The 26,699-nt window shown below is 40.4% G+C and overlaps 1 protein-coding gene across 1 annotated transcript in view; it reads left to right on the top strand.

Annotated features, from left to right (window-relative positions):
- Positions 1 to 382: 382 nt before the first annotated feature.
- IGBP1 (immunoglobulin binding protein 1) overlaps positions 383 to 26,699 on the top strand; it is a 44,963-nt gene continuing 18,646 nt past the window's right edge. The window contains exons 1-5 of the mRNA XM_052663338.1: positions 383 to 784; positions 1,170 to 1,463; positions 9,864 to 10,059; positions 12,005 to 12,084; positions 12,822 to 12,934. Coding sequence (XP_052519298.1) covers positions 492 to 784; positions 1,170 to 1,463; positions 9,864 to 10,059; positions 12,005 to 12,084; positions 12,822 to 12,934 — 976 coding nt within the window. The 5' untranslated portion in view covers positions 383 to 491. The remainder of the gene's footprint in view (positions 785 to 1,169; positions 1,464 to 9,863; positions 10,060 to 12,004; positions 12,085 to 12,821; positions 12,935 to 26,699) is intronic.

Here is a 26,699-nt window from a genome sequence, read left to right as displayed (position 1 = left end):
TGTGTTGTGTATAAGAGGGGTGACGTCACGGGGAAGAGGAAGGGCGAGGATTGGCAGGTAGGAACCCAAAGCTCGAGCTGCTGGGTTGCCGGAAGCCGGAGGGGGGCGCTACTTGCCCTTCGCTCTCACGCGCGCAGACCTGCGAACCCGGCAAGCTGCGCGGAGTTCGGAGCCCCTGACCGCCCTGGCCGGCTCCTGGAGTGCTCCTGCTCCTGCCTTCTCGCGCCCGTCCTGGCTCCGAATTCAGCTTCGTCACACCCGATCCTCAGAGCCGATGGCACAGTCCAGGGCCGGGTCGGCGACGAGGAGTCACGCGAAAAGCAGCGCCTGGGGTTTGCTTTTTTATTTGCGTGTGTGTTTCAGTAACAGATGTCTACTACTTGTAATAGGCAGCGTAACAAAATGAGTCCATGGAAACGGTTGCTAGGCTGAGTTAACAGCAGCCTACGGAAATTTGCAGACGCTTAGGTAACAATGGAGCTACTGGACCAATGCGGCGCCCCTTCCGGTTTCTTCATCTCTCGCCTAGCTCAGCTTTCCCAGGGTTGCCTTTGACCCCGGAAGTGAGGTTTTCCGGGTTCCTCCTCCCTAAAATGGCAGCAGTCGAGGACGAGTTACTGTTACCGCGGCTCCCCGAGCTGTTCGAAACCAGCAAGCAGCTTTTGGACGAAGTGGAAATCTCAACTGAACCCACCGGCTCCCGAATAATCCAAGATAAGGTGTTCAAGGGACTGGATCTCCTGAAGAAGGCTGCAGAAATGTTGTCGCAGCTCGAGTTGTTCAGGTATGGGCGAGAGGGTAGTAACCAAAGGCAGAGAACGTAGGTAATGATGATCACCAAAGGTGGAGCCATTGAGCCTGGGTGGAGGAGGCCTTTGAAACTGGGAGCCTTTCTGTCCTACCTCCCCCTGCGGTCTTGTGTACATTGCTTGCATTCTCTACCTCTCTTCCAAGATAGTTAATTTCCGACGACTCTCCTCCTTAGTTTCGGTTATTCGCAGAGGCATTGGATGTGAGTGCTCAGCCACTTTCATTGAAGAAAGCCGGCAGCTGTTCCAGGTGCCGCCTCCCTTTGTCCCACCCCGATCCCAGCCCTCCCCTCCCCCAGGAAGCAAGGGCCACAGTTGGAATGCCTAGCCAGACTTCACAGCCTACTCTGCTCTTTGCAGCCAAAATGAAGATTTGGAGGAAATCGCGTCCACCGACCTGAAGTACCTGATGGTGCCAGCATTTCAAGGAGCGTTCGCCCTGAAACAAGTCAATCCCAGCAAGCGTCTAGATCATTTGCAGTGGGCTCGAGAACACTTTTTAAACTACTTAACGCAGTGCCAGTACTATCATGTGGCAGAGTTTGAGCTGCCCAAAACCAAGACCAACTCAGCTGAAAATAACACTGCTAATTCCTCCATGGCCTATCCTAGCATCGTTGCTATGGCATCTCACAGACAGGCTAAAATAGAGAGGTGGGTCATTTGAGGACTGCCTAATGGCAGTGCTATTGGGGAAGGGTGCATGTTTTTTCCTGGGGGGTGGGAAACAATGGTGTATGTATTCTTTGGGTTCTTATTGAGCATAGGCCCTGGTAAGAGCAAACTCTCAGTTTTTCAAGAGGCCTCTGTCTTGGTTGAAATGATCATCCCTGTCAGACTTCTAGCACCTTATGGTTGCCAACCGCAACAATATAGTTTTAGCAGTGTTTCCCAATCTCTCCCACATCACAGCATAGCAATATTTACACGGTACAGTGGGGCACCCCATGGACTGTACAGTCCATGGGGTCGCAGAGTCGGACACGACTGAGCAACTTTCACTTCACTTCACTTCGCAGTGGGGTAAGTATCTCTGAAAGGCACAGATATCTTATAACTATAGTCCATTTTTGGTCCATTGATTGAGAAGCTCTGTTCTAACAATACTGGATCAGGTGTGTAACATCCTGAACTAATCTTAATACTGGTATAGCTTCATCATGTGAAAGTGCTCACAGTGTTTCGGAGCTATGCTAGGCAGTGGGGATTCAAATTGGGTATGGGCATTTGTATGAATGTGGGTGGTCTCTTCCTTGGAAGAGCATACAATCTGGTGAGGAAAAGAAGCATAGAAATGATATAAATTATAGAATGATGTGATAAGAAAATGTGTAAAGTATTGGGAGAGCAGAGAAAAAGGGCACCTAACCAAAGAGGGAGCAGGAGAGAAGAGAAGGCTTCCTGGCAGAGGTGACTCCTGTGGTGAGTTGCTAAAGGATGCATAGGAGTATTATCTAGAGGAAGAGGAAAGGATGGCTTTAGCCAGCAAAGATAATAGCAGTAGAACAGCTACAGGGGCATTAAAGACCACAGTGTTGGGGTAAAGAACAACTGTAAACAGTTAGGTGATGCTGGAACACAAAGTGGGTGGTGAAGAGGGGGAAAGAATACCGAAAAATGTTGTAGGGTTCAAACCAGGGAGAGCTTGGGGTGTGAGGAAGGTGAAGGAACAACTTTGTTCTGGGAACTTGGGAAGGAGGTTTGAATCCCAGCTCCAGCATTTAATCATTCTGATTTTGGGTAGATTGCTTAGCCTCTCACTGCCTTAATTTCCCCAGGTGTAACACTGGATGATAATAGGTCCTATAAAGTAGTTAGAAGAGAAATGAATTTTAAAAACTCAGCAGTGTCTGATACAGTAAGCACTCAGTCAGCTATTGTTAGATCTTTGTAGCAAAGTACAGGTGGTGGAGTCAGAGACCTGGGTTTGAGACTCAGTTCTACTTATAAGCCATTGAACTTTGGGTAACTTGTGTAACCTGCCTGAGCCTCAGGTTTCCTCATATGTGAAGTATAAGTAACAATGGTAGCTATCTCATAGGGTTAAGAGGCATTAATAAAATAAACCATGTAAAACAGCTGGCACAGTATCTGGCACATAGTAAATATTCTATGTTACCTACTATTAGGCCATGCTAAAGAGCTTGAACTTTGGTTGGTGACTTGGGATCCACTGGAGGTCCCCCCCCCCCCATCCCACCGCAAAGAGTAGCAAGGTCATATTTGCACTTTAACTTGCGTAATCTGGCAGCAGTTAGGAAGCATTCTGAGGGAGAAGATTAGATCCAATTAGGTCACAGAGGTAATGGAGGCCTTACTATCCCAATGGCAGAAGGGATGGGGGAATATATTTATTTATAGGATTGAATCTGCAGAAAACCTGGTGATCAGTTTGTTTTGGCAGGTAGGGTAGAAGGAAGCAGCATGGGAGATGTCTATGTTTCTGACGTAGTTGGAAGACTGTGGAACTCATTGAGATGGGGAATAGAAGAGGAAGAGTAGATAGGGGAGAGTATGAATTCTGTATTGAGACATGTTGCATTTAAGGTGCCTAGAAGACATCCAAGTAGAGGTATCTGTAGCATGAAACTCTGGAGAGGCCTGGTCTAGAGAGCTGAAAATTGATTGATTCATTTAACATATTTATTGAGCCTTTACTGTGTGCCAGGAACTGTTCTAGGTAATGGAGAACCAGAGTCCATGCCCTCATGGAGTTCTTATTTTGGTGGAGGAGACAGACAGTAACTAGTAAATAAAAATGTGACTTTAGTGGTAAGGGCTTTAAATTATAAAGTACGGTTAAGAGCTAGTGAGCAACAGAATGATTTTTGAGGAAATGGGGTAGACTGATATGAAGTGGAATTTAGTGTCATGTCCTCTGTAAGAAGGTAGAGGTAGCCTGTTGGCTTATACCAGTTTAAACAGTGAATTTGGTATCCAAATAATTGCAATGTATCAAAAAAAAAAAACAAAAAAACAAAAAAACCAACAACTAAACGCAATAGAGAGATACAAATGGTGTTTTAGAGAATGACCAGGGAGTGATCATATCTGGTTGGAGGGATAAGGGAAAGATTTCACAATGTAGTAGCATTTGAGATGAGAGGAGAAGCTTGGTTAAAAATGTAAATTACAGGTTTGCCTGAATGTAAAAGTAGTTAATACTCGTGAAAGTTGGAAAACAGAATTTTTTTTAATTAAAAATAAGCTTTCATCTTAGCACTGAGATGATCTTCGTTAACTTCCTGATGTTTTTCCTTTCAGATATATAGTTATTTTAGTTAATACATTTGGAGGAATGCCATTTTTTCTTTTTTAAAACCTGACATCCTGTTGTGATTTCCTTTGTCTTTTGAAGCCAAGATATTTAATGGTTAAATAGTATCAGTCTTATAATTATTTAAGCTAATCTTCTATTGTCAAATGCCTAGACTGTTAATGGGTAGGGGTTTTTATTTGATTTTGTTATTCTAAGTAATGCTACAAAGAAAATAAATGTATCTCTCACTGTTTCCTTAGAATTGATTTCTAGAAGGACCAGTAAGTGCCTAGATTAAAGGGTTTGAATATTTTAAGACTCTTGATGGTAACAGTATTGCTTTCCATAGTAACAAAGTTTCAAAGTATATCCCTCCCCGCCCCCCCACCCCCAACCAGATGGGCAAACAAGAAAGATACCTCATTGTTTTGATTTGTATTTCTTTGGTTAAAAGCTTGATCTTTGAACTTTTTTTTAATGCCCAACAGAGGAGATCAACATTATGTTTTTGTTAATGGCTCCTATATTTATATACTAGCTCAGGCCTTCCCTGACCTTCAGACTCGTGCTTCCAGCACTGTTTGTGGATGTTTCACAGCCACCTCAAACTTAACTTGCCATAAATTGAATTGTTGGCTTTTTAATCCCAAAATGTACCCTCACACTCACGTCCTAAGGATCTCAATAAAGAGACTGCCATTCACCCAGAAGTTTTAAGCTAGAAACCTAGGAGTTGGCTTCAGTTCCTCCCTTCTGGATTGCCACATCCAGTCCATCAACAAGGCCTACCAGTTCCAGCTACAAAATATACCTAATGTCCTTCTGTTCATCTCTTTCTCCGCTGTCATACCTCCACTTAGGCCAGCAGCATGTCTGATCCAAAATATTGTTCTCTTTGGGGGAAATGCTCTTCATTTATGTCTTTCTGGGCTTTGTCTTTTTTCACTACTAAAATGTATATTCCATGAGAGCAGTAGCCATTTCTCTCTCGTTCTCTGTGGTGTGTCTAGCACAGGGCCTGGCATATAGAAGGTGCTCAAAAAACATGTCTTGTTGACAAGCGGCATGTGGGGACAACATGAGCAAAAAAAGCCTAAGGCAAGGTAGTTTGAGGTATGTACAGGAAATGGAGAAGAGTCTGGTTTGGCAGAAGCTAAAAGTAGTATGGTCAGAGGACTCTAGGGAAGTGATGTGTATAGAACACTGAAAAGGAAGAGGGATGCAGAAAGACAAGTTAACATGTTGTAATAGTACTCCAACTGGGAAGAGATGATAATGAAGTTACAACTGTCAGATACTACTTTTGCAAGAAGCATTTATATGATTAGAAAACAAATTGTTTAAATCCTTATTCAATTTCTGTAAGTCCTCCATCCTCTGCCTCATTTACACACTGAGGTCATCCTACATAAAACACCTAAGTAGTATGTCCTCTCTGTCTCTCTCAAAGCATGTTTCTTCATGTATCTTCTCTACTCTTAATTCCCATCTTTGAGGAGTAAGTGTAAGTCTTGTTGATTAATTGAACCTACATTCTTTTGACAGAAGTGGAGAAGTAGAAGCTGGGTAAATAATGAGTCTAGTTTAGGACTTACTGAATTTAGGTCATGATGTGACAACTGGACAGCTGTGTCCGTAAACGGATGGAAATGTGTAACTAAAACTTATGAGACTGTTTTGCAGCTAGTTATAAAAATTCAGGAGCATCGATGGATATGGATCAGTTCAGTTCAGTCACTCAGTCGTGTCCGACTCTTTGTGACCCCATGAATTGCAGCACGCCAGGCCTCCCTGTCCATCACCAACTCCCGGAGTTCACTCAGACTCACATCCATCGAGTCAGTGATGCCATTCAGCCATCTCATCCTCTGTTGTCCCCTCCTCCTGCCCCCAATCCCTCCCAGCATCAGAGTCTTTTCCAATGAGTCAACTCTTCGCATGAGGTGGCCAAAGTACTGGAGTTTCAGCTTTAGCATCATTCCTTCCATAGAAATCCCAGGGCTGATCTCCTTCAGAATGGACTGGTTGGATCTCCTTGCAGTCCAAGGGACTCTCAAGAGTCTTCTCCAACACCACAGTTCAAAAGCATCCTGATCTCCTTTAGAATGGACTGGTTGGATCTCCTTGCAGTCCAAGGGACTCTCAAGAGTCTTCTCCAACACCACAGTTCAAAAGCATCATTTCTTTGGCGCTCAGCCTTCTTCACAGTCCAACTCTCACATCCATACATGACCACTGGAAAAACCATAGCCTTGACTAGATGGAGAAAAAAACATGCAGAGAGAAAAAACCCAAGGATAAAACCTTGGGGCAAATTAAGGAAGAAGGATGAGAAAGAAAAGGGCAGTCAGAGATAAGAGACTCAACATGGTACAGATGGAAGTACTTATAGAAAGAAGCCCAGGGAAGATAGAGAACAAATGTCATGTCGTCTTTGAAGTTTCTCCCTACCTGTCTCCCCTCCCAGATACTATAGCATTTAGTTTTTGTTACTTATCTGGGCATAACTATCTGTTATTCTCTAGACTTGGAACTTCTAAAGGTCAGAGACCATGACTAATTGTATCCTTAGTGTTGTAATTATGTCATTGTATATCCTTGGTACCCAACCCAGTACTTGGATCATGGTAGGTACCTGAGGTATCTTTGGGAAGGACAGAGTGGTCATCAGAAAGATGGAAGCAATATGGTGTAGCAGAAAAATCCTGGGCTTTTGAGTCAGACCTGGGGTGACCCATCCAATTTCTGCCACCTAATAGATGGGACATCATCTAGGCCCTCTCAACTTTTAATTTTTCTCATCTGCTAACGTTATTTATATTGCTGCTTACAAAGCACTTTCATGAGTGTTGGTCATCTGATCCTCTTAACAGTGCCATGAAGCAGATATTATCCCATTTTAGAAATAAGGAAATGGGCTCTCAGTATTGACTTGTCCAGAGTTACATGGCTAGTAAGTGGTCAGGCTAGGATTTAAACTCAGGTCTTCAAATTACCAATTCTAGTGTTGTTTAGAACAGAGAGAAGAGTGGTCATTTGAAAAGACAGAACAGGTTAGGGGAAAGGCACTGGTAGAGTGAAAAATTGTAACTGCAAATGACAGGGAGGATAGTTGATTGAGTGAGGCCTGGAAGAATGTGGATGGGGACTGGATTGATAGTGGAATGGTAAAGACATTTCCTTGGTAAAGACAACAGTGCCTCCTTAAAGGCAAGAGAAGAGGAGGAAAGCTGACACTATAAAGATTTGAAGGTAAAAAGGGAAATTGAATTTCTCCATTGACTGGTCATCTGATTAGCATGATGGTGGCATGGATTTCACAAAAGATGAAGAAGATGATAACTGAACAAGAGTGACCGTTGCACTGAAGTTTAATCATACAAATTTGTCGTTGACTCATTTGACACCAAATTTGTAATTGGTTAGCTCTCTTCAGCAGCTTGGGAACAGAAAGGGGAATGATGAAAGTTGCCCAGAGTCAGAAGGGTGACAGGCACTGGGTGATAAGGATTGTTTGCATGTAGTGGCTCACCATGGGAAATCTAGAACAGTGATGAAGTCTAGGACAGTGTTTTATAGTCTGTTCCTGGAGCCCTAAGATTTCGTCACAGTGCTTGGGTAGGAGAGATGTTGGGAGCCTTTCTCTGATTTAACCAAGGTAGTTTTATCTTTTATTGCTTATTGGCGTTCAAAATAAGCTCTCACAAGAAGCAAGGATTCTTCTGCTAACAAAGGTTTAAAAAACACTGGCCTCAAAGATCAGGTATTCAGGAGCTTAGAAGTCCCAAAGACGACTAGGAACAAAGTCGTAGGAGCAAAGGAAGTAGAGAAGAAAGACCAGAGAGTGCGATTCGACTGCATACATGTGGAGGGTAGGAAAGGAAGCATAAGAACCTTGTTCAGAGGCCCAGCAGACTAACGCAGAATTTACCCCAGGTTATATACGTTGAAGGTCCTGGTATTCTTTTTTTTCCTGACTTAGGTACATCAGGAAAGAGGGTGGGGTAGGAGTGGCATCAGAGTTTAATGTTCTCAAGCGATGTCTGTAATAGCATTCATGAACTAGGATTGACCTGTGTAGTGTTTTACTCAGAAGGCCACCTATGATGGTGCTGTGACATTTATTTGTAACATTGCATAAAGTACCCACTTGTTAATTAAAAGGAATAGAAGAGCCTAAAAGTTTTTATAATAAAGAATGTTTCCAGAGCAGTGGTTCTTGACTTTTTGTGGGTCATGGACCTCCTTTAACGTCTTCTCAGCAAAAAAAAAAAAAAAAAAAAGGTGTATAAATAGAGTTCTATACAAAATTGGAGGGAGTTCAAAGACACCCTTCCTCCCCAAATTCTGTCCATTGAAGTCAAGTTAAGAATTCCAGATTTGAGTGAACACTTGCAGAGAAGCATCTGATCCCGGAGGTCTGGAGTGGAGTTCTAGACATAGGTATTTCAAGATACTTCTCTTGGAAACTGTGGAGTTTTTCCTTTATTCCTCTTTCCCTCAAGCCCTTACATCCAATAAATCAACAAATACTGCTTTATATTTTAATTACATCTGGATCTTACCACCTCCCTATTTCAAGTCACTCTCAACCTGGATTATGGCAGTACCCTCTTAAATTGATGTTCCTGCTTCCACCCTTGCCTCCCAGCCTCTCACAGTCCAGTCAGAGTAGTCTGTTAAAAAAGTTTTCACATCATGTATTCTATTTTAAAGCTTCCAGTGACTTTCTCTTATTCAAAACATTTTGACATGTGATATTTCGTGTCTTATTAGCCTATTGGGTTCTATATGGCCCTGGCTATCTCTCTGACCTCATTTCCTATCATCTTCCATGCCAACCACACTGGCCTCCTTGCTATTCCTCAAACATGTCAGGGCAGCACTCTCCCACCCAAGGACCTTCATATTTGCTTTTCCCCCTTAGAACACTCTTCCAGATCCTGTCATGGCTTCTGTACTTATTTCCTTGAAGTCTTTGCTCAAGTGTCACCTCTTCAGAGAAGTCTCTCCTGAACACCCCTACTTTCACACCATCATTCTATCCAGTTTACCTTGCCTTTTTTTTTTTTTTTGGCTTGTTCAGAGGACTTATCACCACCTGACATCTATTTCTTTTTGACTGCTCACACTAGAATGAAAGCCTCAGGAGAGCAAGGACTCTTTTGTAAGTACTGTTGTGGCTCAAGCACTGAGAACAGTGCATGTCACATAATAAGTACTCAGTAAATAGTTGTCCAGTGAGTGATAGATGACATACTAGAATGCATCTTGGAAAAGGCAGGCAGGGTGGATATGAGTCTTTAAATTATACAGGATGAGTCAGAAGAGCTGGAAATGTTTTGCCCAGAAGAAAAGAAGAGATGACCATTTTTTAGGAATTCCTGCATCAATGGCAGGTAAATAAAAATTCTATGATTATTTGAAGCTATAATTCCCAAATGGACATTGTATGATACTAAGCACCTGACCTAATAAAGGTTGATGTCATAAAATTACTAAAGTACTCCCATCTCGAAAGATGATGGGAAGAGTTGCTCAGATCAGGTTTCCTCTATATTTCTCTGGCTTTAGAATGTATTTCTCCGCCTCTACTGATCCCTTCCTCGCCTTGTAGTCTTGTGAGAACGGCCTTGATGGCAGATTCTGAGGTATAAAATCATTATTTTTGCCAAAGTGAAAATCAGCATCCTTACTACCTGATCATTTGCAAAGGTAAAATCATATTTTGGCCTTCCTTTCAAGGAGCACTTCTTTATTTTTAAGTTCATGGGAAATACTTTTCTGTGGAACAGATACAAGCAGAAGAAGGAGGTGGAGCATAGGTTGTCTGCACTGAAATCTGCTGTGGAAAGTGGTCAAGCAGATGATGAGCATGTTCGTGAATATTACCTCCTTCACCTTCGAAGGTGGATTGGTATCAGCTTAGAAGAGATTGAGAGCATTGACCAGGAGATAAAGATCTTGAGAGAAAAAGACTCTGCAAAAGAGGTAAGCCTGGTCACTGCCTAAACAGCTCAAAAAGCTACTGTCAGAGATTTGAATCTTCTACAGGAGAGTAATCAAATTAAAATCCTTTCATGTTTCCATAAAATCACTGTTTTTATTAACCTTAGTGGAGGAAGGCTGAAGGTTCTCTAGGATAGCTTTCTCTCTAGTTTATAGTATAGTGTTCCCTAGTGCTTTCTGACTGTAACACAGTTCTAGTCTTCTGTAATTTTGTGACATGCCAGGAGAGGGGGAGTCTTCTCTGAAGTGAAAACTGCTTTTGGCTGTGAGCAGTCATGACTGTGGGGGCTTCCCAGGTGGCGCTAATGGTAAAGAACCTGCCTGCCAGTGCAGGAGCCATAAGAGATGCAGGTTTGACCTGTGGGTCAGGAAGATCCTCTGGAGGAGGGCATGGCAACTCACTCCTGTATTCTTGCCTGGAGAATCCCATGGACAGAGGAGCCTGGCAGGCCAGAGTCCATAAAGTCAGAAAGAGTCAGAAATGACTGAAGCAACTTAGCACACATGCAATCATGACTGCTGAAGGAAGGCATAGGGAGGTGTGCCTTGAAAATCTGTGCTTGACTGTAATAAACAGGAAGAGGGATAGGATGGGAATGAAGAAGAAAAGTGGGACTGGAGAAGAGAGAGAAAAAACTTAAAAAGAAGATAAAAGACATGAAATATGTTTTGTTCGGGGGAGAAATCAAAAGTTAACCTTACACAGTGATATACTGACACCATAGGTCACCCAAGTATGAAACATAGCAAGGACCTCTATGCACAAAATGTTAGGCATAATGGTAAAGAAAACTTGGTATAATACCACTTTGGCTGTACCTGAAGACCATAACTATGTTTTGGAGCTGATTTTTCAAAATGTTGGGCTCTGTGTTGGGGTTTCATACATAGCAGAGCAGCTGCCTCACTGTGATCTATTGAAAGTCAGCCCTCAACACAAGGGTTTGTTTAAAAAAAAAAAAAAAAAGGGAAGAATTATAGAAAAGAAAAAAAAAATATCTGGCTCTGCTACCGGTTACTTTTTGGTTCAGGGTATAACATGAATTGAGTTGTATTAATCAACTAGCTGCAGCCATTTAAGTCCTCAGAGAACTCTTGCTAATTTGATTTGTACTAATTAGCCCAGGAGCTTTTGCCTCAGGGTAACATCAACCTAGTTCCTTATGTTAAGGGATCAAAGAACGAACAATTAATATTCTAAAGCTTTAAGGCCCCTTGACTATATCTAGATGAATGGGTTTCAAACCCATTACTATGAGGCTGGACTATTCTGGATCCTCCTGTCTCCTTCTTTGTTTTTTGTTTTTATTCTCTCTCATTTGGTATTGGGATTGGCTATGTAAGTGATGTTACAAAGTGAACATTTTTTCTTAGACCATAGTTTGTTTTGGTATGCCCCTGAACAGCCAAGATTCCTTGAAACATTTCTGTACACCTGTATATGAAAGATACTAACCCATTCTTCCTCCCCCTCTTGCATTTAGGAACATCCACTTCTAAAACACTCTAGGGAGCTGTTGACATTTAATAGCATAATTACATTGGACAGGGTTTTAGCAGAAAGGTCTTAATAATTCAGCTTTAGCCCTGAAAGCCAGGCTGAGGAAAGGGGCTTCAAATTCAGCTCAAGAGGTTTAGGTGAAACATGGAAGAAAGCTTTGGAATCTGCCTCTTTGGAGGGGAGAGTTTTAAAGTCAAGTAATTTTTCACTAGTGAAATGATTCCTGGAAGAGCTTTCTCTTCCTCCCTTTCCAGCATGATACTTGGGCCATCTCAGGAGAGCTAACCAACCTCCACCATTGGTATTCTGCTAATATATCTTAGAGTCTGATAAACAGGGTTTTTCAAGCACCTAAAGACTTAAGAACCTGCATAGTGGGGTGGGCACAATGACAAATACACTTATGATAATTAATTTCCTTTTTAGGCATCAACTTCGCAGTCATCTCGTCAGGACAGGCCTCCAATGAAACCATTTGTTCTCACTCGGAACATGGCCCAAGCCAAGTAGGTGGTATTAAAAAGTGGGTTGCCTTTGCAAGCCCCCTATTTTTATGGTTCGTTTACAGTGCATGAGTAACAGAATGGGCATTGTTAAATAAAGGTCATGGCTTCACCTGGGGAAACTGTTCTTCCATCAAAGGAATATTATCTCTTCCAATACTTTCTCTGTAGCTCTCATCATCAGACATTTCCCTTACAAACTTGAGCTTAAAACCAGGCTCAAGAGGAAGCCAACAAAAATAAATAATTAATGAATTAAATACAGAAAGAAGGAAAAAAGAATCTAAAGAAGAATTGTAGCCCTTAAAGTTGTTTCCCATTGTTTCCTTCAGCTGCAATTCTCAAATGGTCATGTTTGCCTATCTAGGTTTTAATTCTGAGATTAAAGATGAACCTCTTCCATAAGGTTGCAGAAGAATCTCCTTCCTCTGTGTATCTTTTAGACCCACCAAGAATAAATACTCCTTCCATTATATCATCATTCTGTGGGGCATTAGCCTCTGAGATTGCTTATTGGGAGATAAGTCTGGGCCTTTATCTTCTTGTGAAAGCTCTTGCCTTTAATTCTCCTCCCTGGATGTCTCTCTTCACTGTCCTCACAGGAATTTACACAACTCCTCAGAGGATAGCTGGATAAGGGAGCAAGGAGGAAACAGATACAAGCTTTACCACTAAACAGAAGAGGCTTATTAATAGTGCTATTTATGTTTACTTTTCTAAATGTAGTGTGATTCTTACAGAGTATTTGGAGCTGGTTATCCAAGTCTGGCATCCATGACAGTGAATGACTGGTATGAACAGCATCGGAAATTTGGAGCATTACCAGATCAGGGAATAGCCAAGACAACGTCAGGTATGAAGGGGTGGGAGGCAAGTAGTTATACTACTACACTACTGGTCCCTAACTCTCTAGCAGTTAAATTCAGACCACGTATCATTGCCCTTTAGAGCAAAAGAAATCTGGACAAAGATTCTGAGTAACAGATTCTAGTGAGTATTTTATTTCATTTATTATTAAAGTAAATAGCATGTGATTCTGGGAAGATGGAGGCAGTGAAGCAGCATAGGTTTTTTTAATTTTTCCATATATCATGGCATAAAAACAGACTGAACAGATAGATAGCAAAGCCAAAAATCCACAGTTAGCAGTTCTGCTTCTGGTAACAGCAGAGTAGGTTGTTATCAGGCCAACCCCTCCTATAGATAACAGTTACAGACTGAGCAGAATATAACAAAACAGCTATCTGGAGGCCCTGAGAGTGACCAAAAGGAGACACAGACGGCAGGGCAGTCACCAATGAGAAGGTAATGGTACTTGGATCTTCTTGTGGGTAAGAACTTTAGCTTACTGTGTTCTTTGAGCTCACCTTGGTAATTAGATCATACTAGGTACTTGCAGGTGTCTTTGGGAGGGAAAGGTAGAGTTGGTAGTCATTAGATGGAAGCAGTATGATATAGCAGAAAAAGCATGGTCAGATCTGGAGTAACCAATGACTCCTACCACTTAATAGGACAATCATAGCCCCTCTGAGCCTATTTTCCATATCTCATGTATTATCTCACTTTATATTCTTAACAACCCCATGAAGCAAACATTCTTATTCCCATTTTAGAATGAGGAAATGGTATCTGAGAAGTGACCCAAAGTAAACATAGCTAGAAAGTGGCCAAGCTAGAATTTTAATACAGGCCCTAAAATTCCCAGTTCTAATGCCGTTTCCACTATAGCACAGAGAAAAGTGCTCATTTGAAAGGGTTTTCTGTGTTTTTATAGCTTTTCATCCATGGGCAGGCTGCAGTTGCTGTAATATGGAGATAAATAAAACTTGGATAGAAACCTGCAGTCTTATAGTTTGAGGAATGAGAGAACAGATTCAGGATGATTATAGCCTCTGAAAACTGAGGAGATATCCCAGGAGAGAAACCACTGAGGAGGAGCCCTAATTCTCTATATAAACCCTTCCCAAATCTCTGGCAGACTGCTAAGCTATGCATGCATAGGATTGATTCCAAGCACCCTCAGTAAGTCTAAAATAATGAATGGATAATCCAGCTTTACCCAATGCAGAGAAAGAGAACTTGGAATTTTCATTCTAGAGAAATTAAGTGAGAAATAGCTAAAGAAAAATCAGTACTTTTTACAGAATTCGGAATCTCTAACATATCATTCAGAAAGTTTGGGATTCAATTCTAAACTACTGTATGGAAAAAGAAAATGTGACTTATGCTCAAGAGGAAAAGCAGTCAGTGGAGACCAACCCCAAGGTGATTCTGATGTCGAAATCAGCAGACAAGGACTTTAAAGCAGCTTATTTCTATGCTCAAGGGCATAGGGGAAAATATGCTTGTAATGAATTAAAAGGTAATAAATCTCAAAGAAGTAGAAACTATACACCAAAGATTCCAGAACTGAAAAATATAATGTCTGAAGTTTAAAAATTAAAACAGACTCATAGATACAGAGGGGGAAATGGGTGGTTGCCATGGGAGAGGGAGGTTGCAGAGGTGAAATGGGTGAAGGGGATTAAGAGCTACAAACCTCACATGTGCACACACATAGAGAAAAGATTGCAGAGACTGCCCCTTGCATGATCTTGGGCCATTTTTGCTTATGCCAGTCTGTCCAGGCAACTTCTACACAACACCAGTCTGAGCGTGACTCTCACTTGGCAGCAAATTTCTATGGTCTTCATTACCTACTGGAGGGAAACCAAGGTCATATAGATTTTTCCTATGTTACCTTCAATAGTTTTATATTTTACATTTATGTCTATGATCCATTTTAAGTTAAATCTTGTGATAGGTGTAAGGTCTATGTCTTAGCTAAGACTCTGTAAATAATTTTGTCATACAGATGGACTTACCAACTCCATAATCTTATAGTCTAAAAGGTCAAACTTACCCTACGGGATAAGAGAGATGTTTAATTAATATTCTTTTTTTCTCATTGCAGAAAAGGGCATTCTTCCTTGTATAAAATTTGGAAACTAGAGATAGTAAAAAAAAAAAAAATTCACAAATAATCTACAATCAGATAATTAATCTTAAAAAAAGAAGAGCTACAAACCTCTAATTATAAAATAAATAAGCCACAGGGATGTAATATACAGAATAAGGAATGTGGTCAATAATATCATAACTTTGTGGGGACAGATGGTTACCAGACTTATGGTGATCATTTTATAATATATGCAAATGTCAAACCACTATAATGCACCTGAAACTAACATATTGTATGTTAACTATATTTCAGTTTTTTAAAATTTGAATAAGCATAATAGCAAATTCTGGATAGGGAAAGGGCAACCCACTCCAGTATTCTTGCCTGGGAAATCCCATGGACAGTAGAGTCTGATGGGCTACTGTCCATTGGGTTGAAAAAGATTCAGATAGGACTAAGCAACTAAACAACAATAGCATATTGGCAATGACAGAAGAAACGGTTAAATTGAAGATAGATCAATAAAAATTAGCCAATCTGAAAATCAAAAGATTAGGAAAAAACGAAGAGTCTCAATGACTTGTGGAAAAATGTAAAAAGGTTTACCATGTATACATTTGGAATACCACTAAGAGAGGAGAAAGAGAAATAAGGGGACATAAAAAAATTTTTGAAGAAATAATGGCTGAAATTTTCCCCAAATCTGTGAAAGACAAATTGAGAGATTCAGAAATTTCAGTAAGCCCCAAGCAAGCACGTTGAATACAGTGCAAACCACACATAGGCATGTTGTAGTCAGACTGCTGAAACAAAAGTAAAATTTTGAAAGCTGTCAGAGATAAAGTACATATTACACATAGAAGAGCAATGATATGACTTGTTGTCACCTTCCCATTTGGAACAGTGGGTCCCAAAACTACTGCCTCAATTAAACACCTCAATTTAAAAATGAGCAAAAGACCTTAACAGGCACCTCACCAAAGAAGATTATACAGATGGCAAATAAGCATATGAAAAGATGCTCAACATCGTATGCCATATGTTCAGTCGCTAAGTCATGTCTGACTGTGACCCATGAACTGCAGCACACCAGGCTTCCCTGTCCTTCACTATCTCCCAGAGTTTGTTCAAACTCATGTCCATTGAGACGGTGATGCCATCCAACCATCTCATCCTCTTTCACCCACTTTTTCTGCCCTCAATCTTTCCCAGCATCAGAGTCTTTTCCAATGAGTCAGCTCTTCACATCAGATGGCAAGAGTTTTGGAGCTTCAGCTTCAGCATAGTCCTTGAGTGAATATTCAGGGTTGATTTCTTTTAGGATTGACTGGTATGCTCTCCTTGCTGTCCAAAGGACTCTCAAGAGTCTTCTCCACCACCACAATTCAAAAGCATCACTTGGCACTCAGCCTTTTTTTATAGTCCAACTCTCACATCTGTGCAAGACTACTGGAAAAACCATAGCTTTGACTATATGGACCTTTGTCAGCCAAGTGATGTCTCTGCTTTTTAATATGCTGTCTAGGTTTGACATAGCTTTTTTTCCAGAAGCAAGCATCTTTTAATTTCATGGCTGCAGTCATCATCCACAGTGATTTTGGAGCCCCCAAAAATAAACTCTGCCACTGTTCCCATTTTTTTCCCATCTATTTGCCATGAAGTAATGGGACCAGATGCCATGATCTTAGTTTTTTGAATGTTGAGTTTTAAGCCAGCTTTTTCACTCTCCTCTTTCACCCTCATCAACAGTTCCTCTTTGCTTTCTGCCATTCGAGTGGTATCATCTGCATATCTGAGGTTGCTGATATTTCTCCTGGCAGTCTTGATTCCAGCTAATGATTCATCCAGCTCTGCATTTTGCATGATGTACTCTGCATATAAGTTAAATAAGGAGGGTGACAGTATAAAGCCTTGACATACTCCTTTCCCAGTTTGAACCAGTCCATTGTTCCATATCCAGTTCTAACTGTTGCTTCTTGACCTGCATACAGGTTTCTCAGAAGGCAGGTAAAGTGGTTTGATATTCCCATCTCTAGAATTTTCCATAGTTTGTTGTGATCCACACAGTCAAAGGCTTTTGAATAGTCAATGAAGCAGAAGTAGGTGTTTTTCTGGAATTCTCTTCCTTTTTCTGTGATCTAACAGATGTTGGCAATTTGACCTCTGGTTCCTCTGCCTTTTCTAAATCCAGCTTGTACATCTAGAAGCTCTTGGTTCACATACTGTTGAAGCCAAGCTTGAAGAATTTTGAGCATTACCTTATAAGCATGTGAAATGAGCGCAATTGTGTGGTAGTTTGAACATTCTTTGGCATTGTCCTTTTTTGGGACTGAAATGAAAACTGACTTTTTCCAGTCCTGTGGCCATTGTTGAGTTTTCCAAATTTACTGACATATTGAGTATAGCACTTTAACAGCATAATCTTTTAGGATTTGAAATAACTCACCTGGAATTCCATCACCTCCACTAACTTTGTAGTAATGCTTTCAAAGGCTCACTTGACTTCACACTCCAGAGGGTCTGGCTCTAGGTGAGTGACCACACCATTGTGGTGTCTGGATCATTAAGACCTTTTTTGTATAGTTCTTTGTATTCTTTCCACCTCTTCTGAATCTTTTCTGCTTCTGTTAGGTACTTGCCATTTCTGTCCTTTATCATGCTCATTTTTGCATGAAATGTTCCCCTGGTATCTCTGATTTTCTTGAAGAGATCTCTAGTCTTTCCCATTCTAGTGTTTTCTTCTATTTCTTTGCACTGTTTACTTAAGAAGGCTTTCCTCTGTCTCCTTGCTATTCTTTGGAACTCTGCATTCAGTTGGGTCTGTCTTTCCCTTTCTCCTTTGCCTTTTGCTTCTTTTCTCAGCTATTTGTAAGACCTCAGGCAACCAGTTTGCCTTCTTGCATTTCTTTTTCTTTGGGATAATTTTGGTCACCGCCTCCTGTGCAGTGTTACAAATCTCTGTCCATGGTTCTTCAGACACTCTATCAGATCTAATCCCTTGAATCTATTTGTCACTCCCACTGTATAATCATAAGGAATTTGATTTAGGTCATACCTGAATGGCCTAGTGGTTTTCCCTACTTTCTTCAATTTAAGTCTGAATTTTGGAATAAGGAGCTCATGATCTGAGCCACAGTTGGTTCCAGGTCTTGTTTTTCCTCACTGTGTAGAGCATCTCCCCATATCCAAGGACAAAGGAGAAGCCACAAGGAGATAGTAGGAGGGGCACAATCATGTTAAAATCATATGTCATTAGGATATTGCACATTAAAGCAACAATAACCCCACTACACCCCTAAAAGAATGGCCAAAATCCAGAACACTGACAACACCAAATGCTGGCATGGATAATGGAGTGACAGGAACTTCATTGCTGATGGGAATGTAAAGTGGTACAGACACTTTGGAAGACAGTTTGTCAGAAACATTCTCCTATCCTGCAATCCAGCAATCATGCTCCTTTTTACCCAGATGGGTTGAAAAGTTATTAATTGGTCCACACAAAAATTTCACACAAGTGTTTATAGCAGCTTTATTTATAATTGCCAAAAATTGGAAGTAACCAAGATGCCTTCAGTAGGCAAATGGATAGGCTGTGGTATATACAAACAATGGAATAATACTCATTGCTAAAAAGAAATGAACTATCAAGACCTAAAAAGACATGGAGGAATCTTAAATGCATATTACTAAGTGAAAGAAGCTAATCTGAAAAGTCTACATACTGTATGATTCCAGCTGTATGACATTCTAGAAAAGGCAAAACTTATGGAGACAGTAAAAGGATTAGTGGTTGACAGGGATTAAAAGAAAGCAGGGATGAATAGGCAGAACACAGGATTTTTACGGCAGAGAAACTATTCAGAATGATACCGTAATGGTAAATACATGCCATTATACATTTGCCCAAAACCATAGATTATACAACACGAAGAGTGAACCCTAATGTATACTATGGACTTTGCATGATAATGATGCATCATTGTGGGTTCATTGATTATAACAAATGTACCACTGTGATGCTTGATAGTCTGGGGAGGCTGTGCCTGTGTGGGACAGGGTACACAGCCACTGTGTACTTTGCATTCAGTTTTACTGTGTACTTAAACTGCTTTATTCTTTTTCTTAATATATATATTTTATTGAAATATAGTTAACCTATGTTTTTCAGGTACATAGCAAGGTGATTTAGTTATACATGCACACATACATTATTTTTGAAATTATTTTCCATCATGTGAAAAGTGAAAGTAACTTAGTTGTATCCAACTCTTTGTGACCCCATGGACTGTAACCCACCAGACTCCTCTGTCCATGGCAAGAGTATTAGAGAGGGTTGCCATTTCCTTCTCCAGGGGATCTTCCTGACCCAGGGATTGAACCTGGGTCTTCTGCATTGCAGGCAGGTTCTTTACCATTTGAGCCACCAGGAACCATATTGACTATAGTTCCCTGTGCTATGCAGTAAACCTTTGTTGCGTGTTTCATATCTATTTTTTTAAATAGAAATCTAGCATTCTATTCATGCTAAGTCAAACAAGTGGAATCAAAATGTCATAATTTTTTTAATTAGGCAAAAATTCATAAGTTTTATAAAATGTATATATTTTACATATTTATATATGTATACAAAAGCTTTTCTACTATACTTGATAAACACTTGAGAAAGAACATCAAAAAGATGGAGAAATTGGAAAACATAAACTAAATGAAATGGGAGCAATATTTCATATTCAATGAAATAGAAAAAGTAAAACTAGATAAAAGTAAAAGATCATCATATAGTGCAGTTGTTTTTAAGCATGACTACTCATTAGAAACATATCTGGAGCTCTGGAGAAAAAAAGCAATACCTGGGCATTTGTATTTTTCAAAAAATATTCAAGATAATTCTGATATGCATTGCATGGCTTTTAAAAAGTGATTACAGGTTTTTCCATTAAATTGTAGTTCTGGTGATACAGAGTTCTATTTTTCTGTTGACCAATCATGATACAATGGTATTAAGTGAGTAATAGTTAAATAATCACAATAGTAAAAGATATTTATCAGTTTTCACATCAGTAGCCAGACCAAAAAATAAAAGGTAATTACAATTGCACACCATAATGGGAACATGATTAACTTAACTATATAAAATAATTACATAGAATTTGAGGGGGTCAAGCCAAGGGATGTGGCAAGTGAAAGTGTGTACATGCACATGTTTTCATCCACCCACCCAGTCTATGTCTTTTGGTTGGTGCATTTAATCCATTTACATTTAAGGGTAATTATTGATATGTATGATCCTATTACCATTTTCTTAAGTGTTTTGGGTTTATTTTCTGTAGATCTTTTCCTTCTCTTGTGTGTCCTGCCTAGAGAAGTTCCTTTAGCATTTGTTGTCAAGCTGGTTTGGTGGTGTTGAATTATCTTTAACTTTTGCTTATCTGGAAATCTTTTGATTGCTCCATCAAATCTGAAGGAGAGTCTTGCTGGGTAGAGTATTCTTGGTTGTAGGTTCTTCCTTTTCATCACTTTAAATATATTGTGCATTCCCTTATGACTTGTAGAGTTTCTATTGAGAAATCAGCTGATAGCCTGATGGGAGTTCCCTTCTATGTTGTTTGTTATTTTTCCCTTGTTGCCTTTAATATTTTATCTTTGTCTCTAATTTTTGTCGGTTTGATTACTATGTGTCTCGGTGTGTTCCTCCTCGGGTTTATCCTGTCTAGGACACACTGTGCTTCCTGGACTTGGCTGACTATTTCCTTTCTCATGTTATGGAAGTTTTCAGCTATTATTTCTTCAAGTATTTTCTCAGGTCCTTTCTCTCTTCTCTTTCTGGGACCCCTATAACATGAATGTTGATGTGTTTAATGTCCCAGAGATCTGTTAGGCTGTCTTCATTTTTTTTCATTCTTTTTTCTATATTCTCTTCTACAGCAGTGATTTCCACCATTCTGTCCTCCAGGTCATTTATCCATTCTTCTGCCTCAGTTATTCTGCTATTGATTACTTCTAGTGTATTGTTCATCTCCATTTGTTTTTTCTATAGTTCTTGTAGGTCTTTGGTAAACATTTCTTGCATCTTCATTGTTTTCCTGAGATCCTGGATCATCTTCACTACCGTTCTGAATTCTTTCTTTGGAAGGTTGCTTATCTTCACTTCATTTAGTTGTTTTTCTGGGGTTTTATCTTGTCCCTTCATCTGGGCCATAATTTTCTGCTCTTTCATCATGATTAACCTTCTGTAATATGGTTTTGGTTGTAGCTGCTGTAAGACTGCTTCTTCTGTCGGCTCTCTGGTGGATGAGGCTAAGAGGCTTATGTAAGCTTCCTGATGGGAAGGACTGGCAATGGGAAAAACTGGGTCTTGCTCCGGTGGGCAGGGCCTTGCTTAGTAAAGCTTTAATCCAATTATCTGCTGATGGGTGAGGTTGTGCCCTCTCCCTGTTAGTTGTTTGGCCTGAGGTGACCCAGCCCTGGGGTCTGTGGGCTCTATGGTAGAGTTAATGGTGACCTCCAAGAGGGTGTACACCAAGCAGGACTTTCCCAGCCTGCTGCTGCCATTGCCCCTGTCCCTGTAGTGATCCCTTGCCAAACCATGCCTCCACAGGAGGCCCTTCAACATTAGCAGGTAGTTTTGGTTCAGTCTCTTGTGGGGTCACTGGTCCTTTCCCTTAGGTCTTGGAGCACACAAGATTTCGTTTGTACCCTCAAAGACTGTAGTCTCTGTTTCCCCAGTCCTGTGGAAGTCCTGTAATCAAATCCCACTGGTCTTCAAGGCCAGATTCCCTGGGGATTCCCAGTCCCTTTGTTGGATCCCCAGGCTGGGGAGCCTGACGTGGGGTTTAGAACCATCACAACAGTGGGAGAACTTTGTTATTATTCTTCTGCAGTTTGTGGGTCACCTACTCAGCAGGTATGGGATTTGATTTTATCATGATCGTGCCCCTCCTACTGTCTCACTGTGGCTTCTTCTTTGTCTTTCGATGTGGGGTATCTTGTTTTGGTGGGTTCCAGTGTCTGCCTGTCAGTGGTTGTTTAGCAGGTAGTTGCAATTTCGGTGCTCTCACAGGAGATGAGTACATGTCCTTCTACTTGCCATCTTGAAACAGAAGCCTCTTAAACTGCTTTAAATTCCCTGGCAGTCCAGTGGTTAGGGCTCTGTGCTTCCACTGCAGGGGGCACAGTTTTGATTCCTGGTTGGGAAACTAAGATCCCACAAGCTGCACAGCATGACCAAGAAAAAAATAAAACTGCTCTAAAAATAAGGTCTATTTAAAAGAAAAATAATGCAAAGAGACAAAGATATAAAGTCAATGGAGAAATTAAAAGGGAAGAAGGCAAGAATGAACAAAACAACAAAAAATATAGGAAATGAACAGAAAACCAATAGAATGGTAGATTCTAATCCAGCTGATCAGTAATTATATTAAATATCAATGGAATAAACCTTCAAATTAGAAATCAGATTGTCAGACTCACCTGTATACTGTCTACAAGAGGTACATGTTCTTTTTTTAATTATAGTTGATATTATATTATTTTCAGGTATACAGTATTCATTATTTTTGTAAATTATGCTCCATTATAAGTTATTACAAGATAATGAGTTTTGTTCCCTATGCTATATAGTATATCCTTATTGGTTATTTATATTATACATAGTAGGTGGTATCTGTTAATCCCATAACCCTAATTTGTCCCTCCCCACTTCCCTCTGCCCCCTGTCCCTCTGTTTTATATATCCATGAGTCTGTTTCTGTTTTACATAACCATGCATTTGTATTACTGTTTAGATTCCACATATGAGCGATATACATTATTTGTCATTCTCTGTCTTATTTTACTAAGCATAATACCCCCTAGGTACATCCATGTTGCTGCAAATTGCAGAATTTCATTCTTTTTTTATAGCTGGGTCCATTGTGTATGTGTATATATATATATACCACATTTTCTTTATCCATTCGTCTGTTGATGGGTACTTGAGTTGCTTCTGTATAATTGGCTATTGAAAATTGTGCTGCTATGAACATTGGGTTGCATGTATCTTTTTGATTTAGTGTTTTCATTTTTTCTAGATATATACCTAGGAGTGGTATTGCTAGATCATATGGTAGTTCTATTTTTAGTTTTTTAGGAACCTCCATGCTGTTTTACACAGTGGCTTATCATTTACATGCCTATCAGCAGTATATGAGGGTTCCCTTTTCTCAACATTGTCTCCAGCATTTGTTATTTGTAGACTTTTTTATGATAGCCATTCTCACTGGTGGGAGATGATATCTCATTGTGGTTTTGATTTGCATTTTTCTAATAATGAATGATGTTGAGCATCTTATGTGCCTCTTAGCTGTCTGTATGTCTTTGGACAATTGTCTATTCAGGTCTCTGCCCATTTTTCCATTGGGTTGTTTGTTTTTTGATGAAGAATTATATGAGCTGTTTATATATTTTGGATAATAATCCCTTATAGGTCACCTCATTTGTAAATATTTTCTCCCATTCTGTAGGTTGTCTTCTTGTTTTGTCAATATTTTCCTTTGCCTTGCAAAAGCTTTTAAGTTTAATTACATCCCATTTGTTTAGTTTTGCTTTTATTTCTTTTTACTTAGGAGACAGATCAAAAAAAATATTGCCACGATTTTTATGCCAGAGTGTTCTGCCTATATTCTCTTCTAGGAGGTTTATTGTTTCAGGTCTTAAATTTACATCTCTAATCTATTTTGAGTTCATTTTTGTATATGGTGTGAGGGTATGTTCTAATCTCATTATTTTACATGTAGCTGTCCAATTTTCCAACCACCACTTATTGAAGAGACTGTCTTTTCTTCATTGCGCATTCTTGCCTTTTTTGTCATAGATTATTTGAACATAGGTGAATGGGTCTATTTCTCTGCTCTCTATTCTATTTTATCAATCTATTTGTCAGTTTTTGTGTCAGTACCACCCTGTTTTGATTACTATAGCTTTGTAGTATAGTCTGAAGTCTGGGAGGGTTATACTTCTGGCTTTGTTCTTCATTCTCAAGATTTCTTTGGTAATTCAGGGTCTTGTGTGGTTCCATATGAATTTAAGGGTTGTTTATTCTAATCCTGTGAAAACATGGGTATTTTGATTTGTGTGCTCACTCAGGCAGTCATGTCTGACACTTTGTGACCCTATGGACTATAGCCTGCCAGGCTCCTCTGTCCATGGGATTTTCCCAGCAAGAATACTGGTGTGGGTTGCCATTTCCTCCTCCAGAGGATCTTCCTGGAGCAGGGGTCGAACCCACATCTCCTGCATTGCAGACAGATTCTTGACCACTGAGCCATTCTGGGGAAGGCCTGAGTACTTTGATAGGGATTTCATTAAATCTGTAGATTGTTTTGAATAGTATGGCCATTTTGACAATTCATCCAATCCACAAGCATGGGATACCTTTCCCTTTCTTTGTATCATCTTTAGTTTCCTGCCGGGAGCAGGGGGTTTCCTGAGGCTTGGTCATGCCTTTGCATATGCCGAAGCCTTCTTCTCATGACCTTTGCCATGGGCGGAATTCCTCACACTGGCTCCCGGCATCTCCCCCTTTTTTAATTCTTAAAACAGCCCTGTTCAGGCGCCACTTGCCGAGGTCCTTCCCCGGTGGATCCAGGGTAATTCGAAGGTGGGGACAGAATCGGTGTCCTAGGAAAAAACTTATTTAATTACAGGTAGAGAGAGATTAGAAAATTAGCGGAGAAAAAGAGGCTGAATTACTTGGTTTACATGGAATACCAATCACCACCTACGTAGGCCACAGGCGTCTTTCCGTTCTCCTGAAGGAGAGGAGGTACTGAGGCCTCCCTGGTCCGATCTTAGAAGCCCAGGCAAAATTAGTAGGCTTGGTGAGTACCCACGTACCAGATGGGAATTTGGCCAGAAAATAGTAGGAGAGAAAAAGAGGCTGAATAACTTGGTTTACGTGGGATACCAATAAAATTCCAAGACAAGGAATTTGCACCATCTACATTGGGCCACCGGTGCCACTTGAATATCAGAAGGTGCCCCTCCTTAGGCTTCTTCTCGTATGGAACTTAAAAACCGGGGCAAGTAAGTAGACGTGGCGGGTACCCACACTCCAGATGGGAATTCGGCCAGAAAAACGGAGAGCAAGAAAGAAGCGACATGAGGGAATCAGTCTTTCCAGAAACTGATCTGATTTCTTTATTTTTAGGTTTGCTTATATACCTTTTGTTATACATAGGGATGAATACAGAGTCACCCGGGGGTCAGCAGTCCTGACCTTTATCAAAATCAGGTGCTTCACATCAATGTATAAAAAAAGGTCTTAGGGATTCCACATCATCTTCTGGCCATGAGGCCTGCTGACACTCCATGATCCTTTCTTTCTGATAACCAAAAAACTTATTTTTTCCAAGGGTGTTTTTTCTTAAACCAGGCACTACCCTCCAAATAAAGTTGCATTCCTATAGGGTGAGGGTGTAGTGAGTTACAATCAAGAAAGGAATTTATTTAACCCAAGGTTAACATGATTAATCTTAAAGGTTAATACTTATTTCTCCTATATGCTTAAAGGTTAATACTTATTTCTCCTATATGCTAGTTATATTCATTATAAGGGCAGGGAATATGGAGATTTAGCAGCAAACATCAGCCCAACAAATGAAAACCCTTCACCAATGTTCCCCTTAAGATCTATTTAGTCTTAAGATACTGATAAAATTACATTTTTGCATAGCAAGGACACAGTGATTTATAACAAAGTACAGTGATCTATTATAAAAGAGAAAATTCATTAACTCAAAAAATCTAGTATTGCTAACATCAAAAACTACTATATTTCCTTTTCTATATTCCAAATACATTGATTAATATATTCCCAGGTGCCTAAGGATATGGAGGCCTGGGGGCAATCATTGACTCAACAATGAGAAAAAGCCCTATGCTAATTAAGATTTTCAAAATACTCCAAGCTCTCTGTGCTGTTTATGGTTGAGAGGTTGTCATACAAGCTAGTCTGTCAGCAGAGAGGTTTGACCTGAGACACTCTTGTCACACCCAGGGCAGGGAATTAGCAGCAATTATTGGCACAACAAATGAAAAACTCTTCACCAATATAATTCCTAACCAACCCACTATACTAACAATTTCCAACTTCCCAAAAGAATCTGCCTTTCAGTTCAGTTCAGTCGCTCAGTCGTGTCCGACTCTTTGCGACCCCATGAATTGCAGCACGCCAGGCCTCCCTGTCCATCACCAACTCCCGGAGTTCACTCAGACTCACGTCCATCGAGTCCGTGATGCCATCCAGCCATCTCATCCTCTGTCGTCCCCTTCTCCTCCTGCCCCCAATCCCTCCCAGCATCATGTCTTTTCCATTGAGTCAACTCTTCACATGAGGTGGCCAAAGTACTGGAGTTTCAGCTTTAGCATCAATCCTTCCAAAGAAATCCCAGGACTGATCTCCTTCAGAATGGACTGGTTGTATCTCCTTGCAGTCCAAGGGACTCTCAAGAGTCTTCTCCAACACCACAGTTCAAAAGCATCAATTCTTCAGCGCTCAGCCTTCTTCACAGTCTAACTCTCACATCCATACATGACCACAGGAAAAACCATAGCCTTGACTAGACGGACCTTAGTCGGCAAAGTAGTGTCTCTGCTTAGTAAGTCTAAAACATCTCGTGCCTTTCACGGTTGGGAG

This window comes from Budorcas taxicolor, chromosome X (genome assembly GCF_023091745.1).
Source record: "Budorcas taxicolor isolate Tak-1 chromosome X, Takin1.1, whole genome shotgun sequence".
Lineage (NCBI taxonomy): Eukaryota > Metazoa > Chordata > Mammalia > Artiodactyla > Bovidae > Budorcas > Budorcas taxicolor.
Note: the sequence above shows the minus strand (reverse complement) of the source record. Positions and strands in the feature narration are given on the sequence as shown.